General features: G+C 50.2%; 9 protein-coding genes across 9 annotated transcripts; 5 read left to right on the top strand and 4 right to left on the bottom strand.

Moving 5' to 3' along the window:
* Nucleotides 1–12: 12 nt before the first annotated feature.
* On the bottom strand, nt 13–1424 carry SNOG_04993 (hypothetical protein; the record flags this gene model as incomplete). The annotated part of the gene is made up of 2 exons (XM_001795354.1): nt 13–678; nt 738–1424. The coding sequence occupies 2 exons, from the start codon at nt 1422–1424 to the stop codon at nt 13–15; spliced, it is 1353 nt and encodes a 450-aa protein (XP_001795406.1).
* Nucleotides 1425–1783: 359 nt separating this feature from the next.
* On the top strand, nt 1784–2042 carry SNOG_04992 (hypothetical protein; the record flags this gene model as incomplete). The annotated part of the gene is made up of 2 exons (XM_001795353.1): nt 1784–1815; nt 1841–2042. The coding sequence occupies 2 exons, from the start codon at nt 1784–1786 to the stop codon at nt 2040–2042; spliced, it is 234 nt and encodes a 77-aa protein (XP_001795405.1).
* A 583-nt stretch (nt 2043–2625) lies between these two features.
* Nucleotides 2626–3576, top strand: SNOG_04991 (hypothetical protein; the record flags this gene model as incomplete). The annotated part of the gene is made up of 3 exons (XM_001795352.1): nt 2626–2729; nt 2782–2832; nt 2988–3576. The coding sequence occupies 3 exons, from the start codon at nt 2626–2628 to the stop codon at nt 3574–3576; spliced, it is 744 nt and encodes a 247-aa protein (XP_001795404.1).
* A 672-nt stretch (nt 3577–4248) lies between these two features.
* SNOG_04990 (hypothetical protein) lies at nt 4249–4567 on the top strand (the record flags this gene model as incomplete). Its single annotated transcript, XM_001795351.1, has 2 exons — nt 4249–4437; nt 4466–4567. The coding sequence occupies 2 exons, from the start codon at nt 4249–4251 to the stop codon at nt 4565–4567; spliced, it is 291 nt and encodes a 96-aa protein (XP_001795403.1).
* A 133-nt stretch (nt 4568–4700) lies between these two features.
* On the bottom strand, nt 4701–4984 carry SNOG_04989 (hypothetical protein; the record flags this gene model as incomplete). The annotated part of the gene is made up of 2 exons (XM_001795350.1): nt 4701–4783; nt 4912–4984. 2 exons carry the CDS (start codon nt 4982–4984, stop codon nt 4701–4703), a joined length of 156 nt encoding a protein of 51 aa, XP_001795402.1.
* A 304-nt stretch (nt 4985–5288) lies between these two features.
* On the bottom strand, nt 5289–5566 carry SNOG_04988 (hypothetical protein; the record flags this gene model as incomplete). The annotated part of the gene is made up of 2 exons (XM_001795349.1): nt 5289–5463; nt 5517–5566. The coding sequence occupies 2 exons, from the start codon at nt 5564–5566 to the stop codon at nt 5289–5291; spliced, it is 225 nt and encodes a 74-aa protein (XP_001795401.1).
* Nucleotides 5567–7745: 2179 nt separating this feature from the next.
* SNOG_04987 (hypothetical protein) lies at nt 7746–8928 on the top strand (the record flags this gene model as incomplete). Its single annotated transcript, XM_001795348.1, has 2 exons — nt 7746–7967; nt 8020–8928. The coding sequence occupies 2 exons, from the start codon at nt 7746–7748 to the stop codon at nt 8926–8928; spliced, it is 1131 nt and encodes a 376-aa protein (XP_001795400.1).
* A 755-nt stretch (nt 8929–9683) lies between these two features.
* On the bottom strand, nt 9684–11353 carry SNOG_04986 (hypothetical protein; the record flags this gene model as incomplete). Its single annotated transcript, XM_001795347.1, has 3 exons — nt 9684–10090; nt 10186–10617; nt 10654–11353. The coding sequence occupies 3 exons, from the start codon at nt 11351–11353 to the stop codon at nt 9684–9686; spliced, it is 1539 nt and encodes a 512-aa protein (XP_001795399.1).
* A 167-nt stretch (nt 11354–11520) lies between these two features.
* Nucleotides 11521–11817, top strand: SNOG_04985 (hypothetical protein; the record flags this gene model as incomplete). Its single annotated transcript, XM_001795346.1, has 2 exons — nt 11521–11535; nt 11650–11817. The coding sequence occupies 2 exons, from the start codon at nt 11521–11523 to the stop codon at nt 11815–11817; spliced, it is 183 nt and encodes a 60-aa protein (XP_001795398.1).
* Nucleotides 11818–12735: the final 918 nt, after the last annotated feature.

Here is a 12735-nt window from a genome sequence, read left to right as displayed (position 1 = left end):
ATGAGAGTTCCTCTATCTTTGCTTGTGGGGGATGGCCGGAAGTCTTTCGGTGATTTGCCTCTCAAGAGTTGCATAATTTGGAGATCGTGTTGGCGCTGATGCGCCGAAGTTCACAACTTGACGATCTGCATCTCGATAGTCTGATCCTGCGTCCGCGGGCATTGCATCCAAGAGAAGGTCGTCCTCAAATGCAATGGGGTATTCTTCACGCTGAACAGCTGTTTCGTAACCTTGAAGGAGGCCTGGTCGCACACCGGAGGGTGTTGGTGGCCAGACTTCCTCTTTAGTGTCGTCACTGATAGTGCTGCTGAGCTCACGTTCTTCGATGGTGGAAGGTGCGGCACCCGCCTCGCAAAGGAGATCTACCGGGACTAGGATCTCATCCGACACATGAGCATCTGCAGCATCCGCATCACAGGTCGTGAATGGCTGCAGTGATGGCGCGGGTCTTGCCAAGAGGCTCCTCTGCAAGTGCAACCAGAGTTGATCAGAAAGCGATGACGCCATACTCTGCAACTGTCCATCGACCGCTGTACCCTGGCCGAGTCGACTGTGGAGTGAGTTTCTAGAACGAGTGCCAATCAACTCCTTGAACTTCTCACTCAGAGAAGTAGAGGTCGCCTTTACTCCGATTGCATGACCAAGAGATCGGCAGACGGTGGGTGCAAGATGAGCCCTCTGTGATAATGCCTGCAATGTGTTAGTTTGGAGCTATTTGCTTCTGTTGCATATCGCACAGCAAGATGTCCCGGTCTCCACAGGATTGGAGCAACATCAGCGAGTCCTATGCCAAACGTGTTTGCTTTGACCTTGATGCCGGCAGGGAGTTTGCTGTTTCCGTAGATGGAGAGTCGCATGGCCCCTTCAACCATCGACCGAATCTCCATCAACTGCTCTGTGATAACGTCTTGGTCAGGGACACGTGGATTTGTAATGGTTGCAGCACGTTTGTTTGATTTGGCCTCATTATCGAATAATGACACCGGTGTTGAACATGTTCGTGAGGGAGCCTGTCTTCCGGGCCTTTTGCGCTTGCGAGTGGTTCCTTTCATAGCAGGGCCGGGGCTTTCGATCGTCTCATGCAACAGGGTATCAGCATCTTCATTCTTGTTGTCATCACAACTCTGAATTTGTGTGCTGGTTTCTTCTAACATAGTGTTTGCTCGCTTCATTTGGGGACGCTGCCTCGATTCGAGAAGGTCCATGGTGAATCGCACTACCTGCAGTTGTAAACTCGACACACCTTCCGGGGGGCGTACGGCAGCAGCAGGAACTTTGTTGAGTATGCGGTGACGTTGACGTTCATTTGTTGAGCTGTCATCGTCGGCATAGCTGATGGCAACATGTGCGATACCATCCTGCAGCATATCGTCGCAAGGAACGGTGGGCTTCAACTTGAGCTGAGGCCAAATCTGAAAACCCATTAGAACCCTGAATGGTTGGTGGCTGCGATGAATAGCAGCCGTACGGGAGCTTGTATGATCATTTCTCTTAACATCTGGAGGTTGAGTTTTGGCAAAGGCTCCCCTCGATGGGTCAATGCCAGTTCAATGCGCATGCCATTACCGCGACCGACCCAGATATCGCTAGACGATAAGATACGTGTCAAAGAATGAAACGAAGGCTGTTCAACGTCAATCGAGTCCTGCGATGGTGAGAGAGTGATTAATGTGCTGAGCCAAAGCTCGAGATTATGAGTTGTGGAAGCGAGCACTGCGCGCCCGACTTCAAAAGTCCTAGCCATGATCACATGTAGTAGGCTTTGGCGTAAAGGTGCCCCATGATGTTGGCATCGAGATTGTTGTGGGGAGTGAGGTGTGTTCAACACTATTTCGTACAGAAGCGACGACAGCCGGGTGCCAAGCCTCGCTTCAGCAGGAACTCTTCCCGAGGTCAACGACACTTCATACGTGCACCGAGCTGCTTGTGGAATCTCTCCAGCACCCCACCATGAGACCAACAATACGGACAGCGCTTCGGCGACTTCGATCACCTGCACAATGCCGTTCATCATATGCACGGTCATCATTGATCCCCACTAGATCGAATCGCGAGTTCCATGGCAGCTCAGCTCAAAGTACAGATGGAGTCTTCAAAGAGCTCACGTCTATGCGCGTTCGCACGCCTTGGATCGAGGCGCTTCGTCATCAACAGGCAGAAGGAAAGAGCCCTGCTGAGTCGTCCGGCAAACCCGAAGTGTCTCACCAACGCAAATTGCAGCCGAAGCACATGAATGACAGCTACCATTCTGTCGTACTGCCCTTAGCCCAGGACGCCTGGTTGCTGGATACCTACTTAAATTCAGCTGGAAATTTAAGATTGTAATGATAACTCTGATAGTATATAGCTACTTAGTTAGATTGCTAACTGTACTTGATTTAGGGGCACCATATTTATGGATCTCGACGCGTTATCGGGAATCATTGCGTGTAAGCCTAAACAGCTGGGCGATTTCATTCACAAGGTCTAAGTACAACAATAGACAAACACACCGGGGACGATGTGACGACCGTGACAGCGAGCTGTGATCGCATCACTATACACTCCCCACTGACAGAGATATGCGACCTGCAATTATCTGGGCGTGTCACTTACGCCACCGGTAGGAGTAGCTTGGAGATCACCATGCAGGTTGCGAAGGCGCCTGAAAAGGGAAAAGAAGTCAAAGATGAGGACGTCTTGATCAATTGCACTTTTACGATGGTCTCGCTCGACCCTGGCACGAAGAAGTAGGCCATGCCCTGAAAATGAGGCTTTCGATGAAGCTGATGGTATTCATAGGCCGGTGAACGTCAACCCACTGATTATCGAAACACCAGAGGAGAAGCGCTTGTACGCGCTGGGCGAACGCAATTCCAAAGTTCGCAAGGAGCGTCGCGACACTTCTCTTCTCAAGCATACACCAAATGATCTTGAAAGCGACCTCATACACGCTTTCTGGCAGAAGCAGCTGCAATATCACGGTGTGTTCCTTCATCTGAATTTAGGAAACTCACTAAGAAGATAGACCCATACGATAACCTCCGCCAACCCGATAATGTCGTCTTCATGGACGCGACGCGCCTCCAGACTGCGACAATCATGCAGCCCCAATATCGCAATCGACATCACTTCATGATCTTCGGAGGCTTCCTCCTCAAACAAACCTTCGAACTCGCATTTACAACCGCCGCTGCGTTCGCACACGCCCGACCCACCTTCGTCTCGCTCGACCCATCTACCTTCCAGAATCCTGTTCCCGTGGGCAGCATTCTCTATCTCACGGCAACTGTGGTCTACACAGATCCGCCGCTGATCAACGCGCCTGGCGAGAACACGGACGAAAATAGCGAATACACAAGGGTTCAGATACGCGTCGACTCGAAGGTCCGGGATGTGGAGCATGGGCACTCGAAACCGACAGGTCAATTCAACTACACGTTCACAGTGCCAAAGAATATCCGAGTCATGCCACGGACTTACCAGGAGTTCATGATGTATATTGATGCGCGACGACGAGCAGAGCAGGTCAAGCGAACGTTGGACGAAGGACATGGCGTGAGCGCGAAGACAGCGGAGGAAAGTCTTACAGAATAAGCGATACCCTGTAAGTATTTAGTCTCTGTTCATACGTTGAAATACACTACTTGTGTGATCTACGGGTATGCGCAGCCTATTGATGACACGCTTATGCAAATACCAAAGGCAATTTCAAATCCAGAACGCCAGCACAGCCCGATCCCTTCTAACAACAGGCAGCCTGATAGCCAGATTGATAGCCCTTGCATTGCGCTAATAATACTTACATCGCCATAACGGAATAGTATGGCGCAGTTATAGATTCAAAGCTGGATACACAAAGAAACGCACGGTGTGCTTAACGAGCAGAAAATGCTTCACGAAGCGTGGCTCATTTAGCTAAGGTGCCCAATCGGCCACAATTTACTCGACGAGCCTCTACACCTTCTGCAAAGCTGCCTACTCCTGCAGCGGCTGGCCCATCTTCGACAAGCAAACGAGTATGTCCCATCATTGTAGATACCGATGACGAGGATACGGTAGACGACAAGACAAAACGACGACGCACTAATGTGCGCGACAGCAGCGACAATTATGAGGACGAGGACGATGTACCACCAAAGGAGAGCAACCTTGTCGTTCTCCTCCAAACCCTTCCTAACATATTGGCCTACATAGCAAAAGCGCAAGATGGTAGCGACGACTTCATGCTCCATATTCCCTGTTTTTTCTCCGTAAAATTGGACCACCATGTTCGTACTTTATCAGTCTGGAACCACCACTGTACGAGTCGCATCGTTGATACAGTTTGGTGCCAAGAAAACACTATACTACACCTCCACCGAGTTGCATCGCCGACAGAAGGAGATGAATCATTTTGCGAGCGAAACTGGCTCCTTTGATTACCTCAACATGAACTGCGAGTGTTTGTCAAAACACGTCTAGATACTGTAATAATTTAACATAGATGTGTCGCTTGATGCTGCCCACAAATACACTCGTCTTCATGACTTTGAAGCCCTCACCAGGCAACGGCAAAATTCGGGCCCGCCCTGCACCTACAACATGAGCTGGTTGTCGTTAAAGGTAGACTTATTACAAGTTTCTAGAGGAGCCTGGATGTGCATGCAACTGTAAGATCCTCTACCTAATTCTGTAGAGATCTTTGAATATATATAAGCTACCTCTTCACCTCTTCTCGTTTAGAAAACGGGGGCAGGAATCTTGCCGGCGCCTGGTGCCCTTGCTGATTGCATTGGCAGTCTACTCGGCGAGAACAGTGCGCCTAGGAAATTGTTGAGCCAGCGACTCACGTGGAGTGAGAGTGTGCTTGTTTGGTTGCATTGTATGTCTGAGCTTTCAATGGAAATACTGCATGTCCAAGGTTCAGAATGCTTCGAAATGTCGGCCTACGAATGCCCGTCTCCCTCTTATCTGTCGGAAATGCAATCTCTTTTATCGACCAAGCCAGGTTGACAACGCCCATGTTGCGCCAATGATATTCGCACCACTATAACGAAATGGTATAGCGCAGTATGTATCCAAGAACCAAGTACAGAAAGAAACGTGTTCGTGATCGCGTGGAAGCAGACAGCATGCGCGTCGCATGCCGTGTAAACTTTGTGGGGAAAGGCGGTGAATGATAATCTCCGGGCGGTGAAGCATCTCGGAAGTGGAATCCACGCCGATTCGCTCGAGTACTGCACTGCACTGCACAAGCAAAGTCAGCTCCACGCATCTTGCCCAAACACTCTCGCATTCGCAAGTCGAGAAACGTGAAGCTTACCAATCTACAGTTCGTCGAGCTCAAATTCCAGCGTCACGTCTTCGGAGCAATCTGTGCAGTAGTAGTTTGAAAACCCGCCGCATTGCACTTTCATGTTCTTGCACAGGTCGATTGACCAGGCGTCGAAGGAATAGCCTGAGAGAAGGCGGTTCGCGCAGACTTCGAGGCTGTCGGCCCAACTAGTTGAGTGTCAGCTTTGGACATGACTGATCTGGGAGAGCTTCAAGCTTACATGTAGTAATCATGGTTACAATAGTACCATGAATACGTGTAGGAGCACATGATGGGTGGAAGTTGTGAGAATGGTCGCGTGTATTGTATGTATCGAGTAAGGGTTCGCTTCGATGTATGTGTTAGCTGATCGCTCTCATGGAAGATGTACTTGAGATTTAGAAAGTTCTAGATCTCAATCCCAGTGTTGTAGCAGGTTTGACAAAACTTCATCTTGAGATTGGTAGAATTGCTAGGGCGGTACCGATGAGGAAGCTTACCTAGACACCCAGATGCCCCAAGAGAAAATTGTCACGAATCAAGAGAACAAATTTGGAGGCAAGCGATATAGCTGGAGGTTATGTTGCTCAAGTCTAATTGATACTCGTGGAAACTCGATCAGATTGTGGAGAGTCTTGATCACTTATTCTGAGCGGGCAACCAATATAAAGACATGTATGAAGTCGTACTAGTTGAACAGGAAGTGGACGATTAGCTACCTTTATGTACGGCTTTGTCTGACTCTGACCTCGAAGAGCTCGGGCCATGAAGATGGAGTCGCGCCGAATGCTCCATATCATTTCCCCGGATTAGTTGCACTGACTGATAAGTCTAGCTGAGACATGATAGGCTAGCCGATCCAATCATACGGTCTATTTCTGGAATGGGTATGCTGGTCAAACGCTAGGAACCACGTCGAAGAACGTGGCTGCTTCCGAATGCTCGAACGATCAGAGTTGGTACCATGCAAATCGTATTGTATTGTCGCTGGTCTGGCTGCAGCAAGTTACGACGTGGTCTTGCAGCTCAGTGTTAGTGCGAGTTCACTTGCTGGTTAGGACTCAAATCTCCTTCTCTTGCACGAGTAGCAAGCTCCAGAGTCTCCTCTCCACCCTTCCGAGGACCGGACGGTCAGGACAATGGACCCTGGATATGCAGGGATGGTCCTAATGCAGGGTCCAGACTAGCCGCTTAGGGTGGCTGTGAGGTTGTATCGATGCCGAGGCGGCGTTTTCGTCCAGTATCTCGCAGCGAAAAACAGGGAGTCTTTGGAACTAGGTCGAGACCTTGATGGCTGGCGTTGTGGTACAGTTTGTGTAGGTGTCAGATGACTTGTCAACGATAAGACCACGTGAGGCTGCTCAAGGGTTCTCCATGTCCGTACTCGAGAATGATTTCGATATAGATCGTGAGCTTTAGCTACCCATGCAAGAACACTTGGAGCATGCAACCAGCTAGGGTCCCTTCGATGATCTCGTGTTCGATCAAGAGACAGCTCCCTCGCGGGTCAAGTCGAAGCGATCTCCAACGTGCTTATCGGCTAGCGTGGGATAGTCTGCCAGTGACTATGCTTCCGTGCTTCCGGGCCCAGCAGCCTCACGAGCTGCGTTGCTGACACTCACCGCCCTGAATCCGCCTCAACCTGCTCCAGATCAATGTCCGATCTTCGAAGTTCCGGGGGATCCAGGCAATCTGTGTGCAGCTATGTCGACAGGTCCTGACTGGCGGCAAACCATATCAGCACGGTTGCTGACTCGAGACTCTCCGAGTGAGGCAAGTCTGGCCGTTTAATTTGGCTTCGTTATGCCGGGCACTCCCGAATGAAGAGGTTCGGGAACGCGTATTGCATTTTTAGTGAAAGGTGTATTCTACTGTGTACATTAGCAAGCCAAACGATTCGAAACGTGAAGCGAAGCTGATATCAGAATTCGAGCATGCTCCCGCAGAAGCGACGAGATTGACGAGTAACGATGTGTGATCATTGAGACCGTACTCCAGCATTCTATGATAGCCGATGAGAAGATTGCCCGTGTTGGATTCTGTCGAGGACAGGGCTTAGGTAAGACGCAAAGTCTAGCCTTAGTCAGCCGCACCCCTCTGGTAATCTCAAGACTTCTGGTTGGCTGCGGAGAAGCCTCGGCCAAGTCGGAGTAGAGTTGAGAACATCGGGGTGAAACGTCATGAGCATTTTAAGAGAGCGAATGTTAATCCTTTCCAATCCATTCTTCTCTGCTTTGTTTGCATGATTCAAGAATTGTCCGTTTGCGTACAAAGCTTGAGGCGCATCTTTCAATTTCTCAGCCGCTGATCGACACTGGCACATCCGCCACCTTCCTGCACGACAAATATCCAGACAATCTAAGACCAACGCCGGAGGCGAATTGAGCTCAGTCTGCGAGCTGGACGCAACCTTCGCCTTTCCACCCCACATTCTGCGGCTTTCCTCACACCCTCCACTTCTCGTGTCGCCATGTCGTTCTCTTCGCTCGTCTCAGACATCGCCTACCGCAGCTCGGAGCGTCCAGAACGACCAGACTATCGCACGCAGGTCTCGGAAGCGCGCTCGACGCGATCATACGCCAGCACTGCTGCGACTAGCGTGAGCATTGCAGGCGACATCAAAAGTCAATTGCATGGAGGCTACAGCCACCCGCTCTCGCGAGCATGGCAGGCAGAGAAGCAGCTCACAAAGGTGTGTACAGACAGAGGGACTGCGTTCTGTAACTTGCGCTAACATGCAATAGTCCATGCTCATATACCCTCTCTTCATCTCCGACCAGCCAGACGAGGAGACGCTCATTCCTTCCCTTCCGAACCAACACCGCCGTGGCCTGAACAAGATCGTCCCGTACCTTACCCCACTCGTTGCCAAAGGACTAAAGTCTGTCATACTGTTTGGTGTACCAATTGCGCCAGGTGCAAAAGATGCGCTGGGCACAAATGCAGATGACCCGAAGGGCCCTGTGATCAGGGCGATCCGCCTGCTCCGAAGGTCGTTCCCCGATCTCTTCATTGTAGCCGATGTCTGCCTTTGCGAATACACCTCACACGGCCATTGTGGTATCCTACGGGATGACGGCAGCTTGAACAATGCTCTTTCCGTAGAGCGTGTCAGCGATGTAGCCATGTCGTATGCCATGGCAGGAGCTCACTGCGTCGCGCCCTCAGACATGAACGACGGCCGCATTCGCGCCATCAAGCTCAAGCTTATCGAAGCCGGTATCGCACACCAAATTCTCCTCATGTCATACTCCGCCAAGTTCTCTGGTTGTCTATATGGGCCATTCCGCGACGCCGCTGGCTCGGTCCCATCTTTCGGCGACCGGAGATGCTACCAACTTCCTCCAGGAGGTCGCGGTCTTGCGCGTCGAGCTATTGTACGAGACATCAACGAAGGCGCGGACATCATCATGGTAAAGCCCGCAAGTCAGTACTTGGACATTATCAGCGACGCGAAAGAGCTCGGAAAGGACATGCCAGTGGCCGCATACCAGGTGTCTGGAGAGTACGCCATGATCCACGCAGCCGCAGCCGCAGGCGTCTTCGACTTGAGGCAGATGGCTGAGGAGGCTACGCAAGGCATACTGCGCGCCGGTGCTTCGATAGTAGTCAGCTACTTCACTCCCGAGTTCCTGGACTGGTTGGGCAACTAAGAAAAGGGTGTGGCGTTGCCAACATTACCCTGGCATGAAAAGGCGTTTGGCGTTCAATATCCCCGAGCAATTCACGAATTTTATGGCATACCTGAAACATACGTTTGCGTACTCTCATCTCATTCTGTCGAAATTGCAGTTCCGAACTGCGTGATACATAAGCCCGGGTGGTGAAGTTCATGCTGGACTTTTACGCAATGTGCGCCACTCGCTCGTCCTGAAGTAGCGATAGCACGACTTTAGCTAGAGGCTCGTATGCGGACAGTTATAACTTTTCATCAATGTCACAACCGATGGGGGAAGGGCATTTGACTTTTGCATAACATACACTAGTATGTTGGTCCTTCTTCTTTTGTGATCTCTCAAGCTATGTTGAGCAAGGTAAGAACCCGAGTGCATGTAGAAGAGGTCGCACGCGAGACTGTGCACTTCACCCTAAGATTACATCGTGTCCTTGCATGTCTTAGCAATCGGCTCCGCGTCTTTTCACGAACCTCTCTGTGCGTACTGCTGATACAGCAGCACCCATGTGAGCCAAAACTACCCATCCAGTCGCGCTCCTGGCAACTCGCTCTCTTATTAGTAGTGCACATATCACAAGCACGAATGCGATTTTTCCGTTCGAAAAGTACTCGATTTATTGGAAATATAGGAAACATTGACGTAATCAATCGCGAAGTAGTGAACAAACGAAAACGAAAGGAAAATAAACAAAACGCCGCCCACGTTGCGAAGTCACCGCCTCTTCCCCGTCGTCACTTTGTCAGCTGCTGGATCCACGCCTTCAATCTTTCCACGACCTCCGCAGAAGTCAAGCGGTCCTTCGGCCAGATCATCATCATCTCCCGCACAAGCTTCACTATACCTTCCCACTCTTTCTCTTTGCTCAGAAAGTCGAGCTTTTCGGTTACCACGTCCTTGATCTCGTAGTTGAAGTGAAAGTCATCTACACCACCCTTCTTCTTTCTCTCCTGAACGAAAGCATTGTGTTGGTCCTTGCCTTCCGTGAACCAGGCCATGAAGTCTGTGTACAGACACGCCATGGACCATATGTCGTATGGCCGCGAATAGACTTTTGGTTCCTGCTCACTCTCTGATGAGCTTCGTTCGTCGTCCTCATTCTTTGAGTCGCCATGTTCTTCGTCTTCCTCATTGCTTGAATCTTTTTTTTTCCAGCGTTTTCTCCGGCTGAATCGTCTCATCCGCCATCTTCTTCGACTGAATCGTGTTTTCCGTCATCTTCCTTGACTGGGTCACCTTTTGTTCCATCGTCTTTGGTCGAACCGTCTCCTTTGTCATCTTTCTCAACTGAACCGTCTCTTCTGATGTCTTTCTCGGTAGCCTCGGGCGGCATGTAACACGTGTCGCCGTGCTTTCCAGTCTTGTTGCTAGACTTGCCAGCAATGTACGGGTTGACGTTGGCGCAGCCCCAGTCGATAAGCTTCAGAGTAGGGCGATCTTTCCCGAAGGCGACAACGTTGGCTGGCTTGATATCGTGGATGTACCCAGCCATACTGGGGTTGATGTCGTGAATGTGCTTGACCGCTTCCGCAAGACCTAAGAACTGATCTTGATACCACTTACGCGCAGCGTCGTTTTTCTCCGGAGGGTCGGTTTTGCTGAACATTTCGTTGAGGTCACGATCTCCTAGTTCAGAAATGAGGTACATGGTGCTCTTCATTGTGAACCCTGTATGGCTAGTCAATAAGTGCGCGGGCTTCATACTCGCAGCATTAAGGGCCTTGACGAGTTTGATCTCGCGAGTGGCAGCATCGTCGTCAGATATTTCCTTCATAGCGAGTTTGCGGCTCCAACCCTCGTCGTCAGCATCAATATTACCTGCAGCGTCTAGCAGAGACAGATAGTCTTTATGGACAGAAACCTCGTAGACTTTGCCATTCTCACCTCTCGGGAAGTGTGTGCCGTGCCTCTTGATAGGAATGGAGGCTGCATTATTGACTATCAGATCGAAGTCGCCGTTTACGAAGGCTGGACAGAGTACGCTTGGCTGATATGGGAGAATAAGGCTCTTGAAGAAAGATCTTTCGTGGAGCTCAATGTCTGTCTTGGAGCTGAATGGAAGATTGTCATCCGTGAATCTTGAATCAATCTCGTGACCCCTCCGCTTCCAAATGAACGATAAATCGATACTCAAGACAAGGCATATAAGGAAGAGCTTGGGCGACGAGATTGACAATCTTTTTGCAGCAAGTCTCTTCACTTCATCGGCGAGGCCGGCAAGAGATCCCTCGTGATTGAGAGCCTGAAGGATGTTGTGCTCAGTAGCAACGCTTCTGATAGTCTTGCCCGAAACATGGCCAGCCTCGGAGCCGGAGAAATCGCAGAAAATGGTCGCTTCTATGATTTCGTCGCGCAGGCGGACGACCGAGGACGGATAGTCTGTTGAGGAAAGCTGGGAAGTCATATTGCACAGTCTAGGAAGATGATACCTCCTACGAGCGACATTGGAGCCTCCCAAGTAATCGCTGCGTTGATTGCTACTTGGATCACTTGTTTGATCGTTATACCTGATGACAAGCATCATGATGTGGTTGAACTGGCACGTTACACGCTGATTGTCCAACTGCAAGCATGCACTGGCCTTTCGTAAGTTATACACACACGAACCGTATCCAATGTTATTAGAAATTGATCCATTACTGTCAGCCGAAAGATCACGGGGCGAAGGTCTCGTTCCCTTATCAAGCTAAGTATCCAAAGCTTTCGACAATGAGTGGGTGGAAGTCTTCGAACTTTGCGTTGGGAACAGTATCGGTCAATGTGCCTCGTGCCTCAAACATCATCAGCTTGATTGAGACTAAGCCTCGTAGACACAATCAAGGCTTCGAGGTCGAGGGCTTTGTTGTGTTTGCATTAGATGTATGCTGATCGACAGAGATGCATGCTAGGTACTTTGGTATGAATCACTAAATCTCCGATAAGTTGTGTAATAAATATAACGCTTGTGCACGTCTTCTTGCCTGAGTGAGCAGTCAGTGTGTAACGGCCGACATCGGGAGCTGTTTACGATTCTTTTACGGTGATCCATCCTTGCCCATAGACAGCTCCGCACGACCGAGGCTTCCAGGCCAAGACTGATGATTTTACACAGCAGTGAGTCACAGGAACCAATAAATATATGTCGCCAAGTGTCTAGATTGCTGCCTGATTTATAGCCACTGATCTTGTACTTATCCTGAAAAGCACACACCTCGTTGATGCATAAGTTCCTCGTCCTTGTCACTTCATAGGCCACCTGAGTAATTCGCTATTTCATGAATCTGATACGTTCCTCACTCTACCAATCACCTCTTCGAAGCATTCATCCGTCTCTATCCCTTACATATCCGACAAAGTCTCCCGCACTCACTATACTTACGCTTACCATCGGACTTCAACATACATCCCCAGCAACCCCAAGTCCCTTGCTCCAAACACGTAGCACAAACGCGGGGTGCGGATATCGCCTCAGCCCTACGGACAGCAAAAGTCTCCGCGGACGAAGATGATCGGTGTGATACATGTCTTGCATAGTAAGCCATCTTGTAGAGAGTCAAGGATAGGTGAAGGCATATCGCGGCTAAGGTCGTCCGCGACAAGATGTCAGCATCGTAGGCAGCAAAAGCAAAATGCAGAAAACGTGGTGTCTTTGATTCGCAACGGCATACCGATCTAGCTAACGCGAAGCACTCGAAGCAGTGTGTCATGCATGAAAAAGCAACAAGCTGAATCTGGCGTAAACCTGCAGGCAAGTTCCTCGGGAATGCATGCCCCTGGCCAAGCACATCCCCATTCTGATTAAATTCC

This window comes from Parastagonospora nodorum, assembly GCF_000146915.1.
Source record: "Parastagonospora nodorum SN15 chromosome Unknown scaffold_7, whole genome shotgun sequence".
Lineage (NCBI taxonomy): Eukaryota > Fungi > Ascomycota > Dothideomycetes > Pleosporales > Phaeosphaeriaceae > Parastagonospora > Parastagonospora nodorum.
The sequence above is the reverse complement of the archived record's forward strand: the minus strand, read 5'-3'. Positions and strand labels throughout refer to the sequence as shown.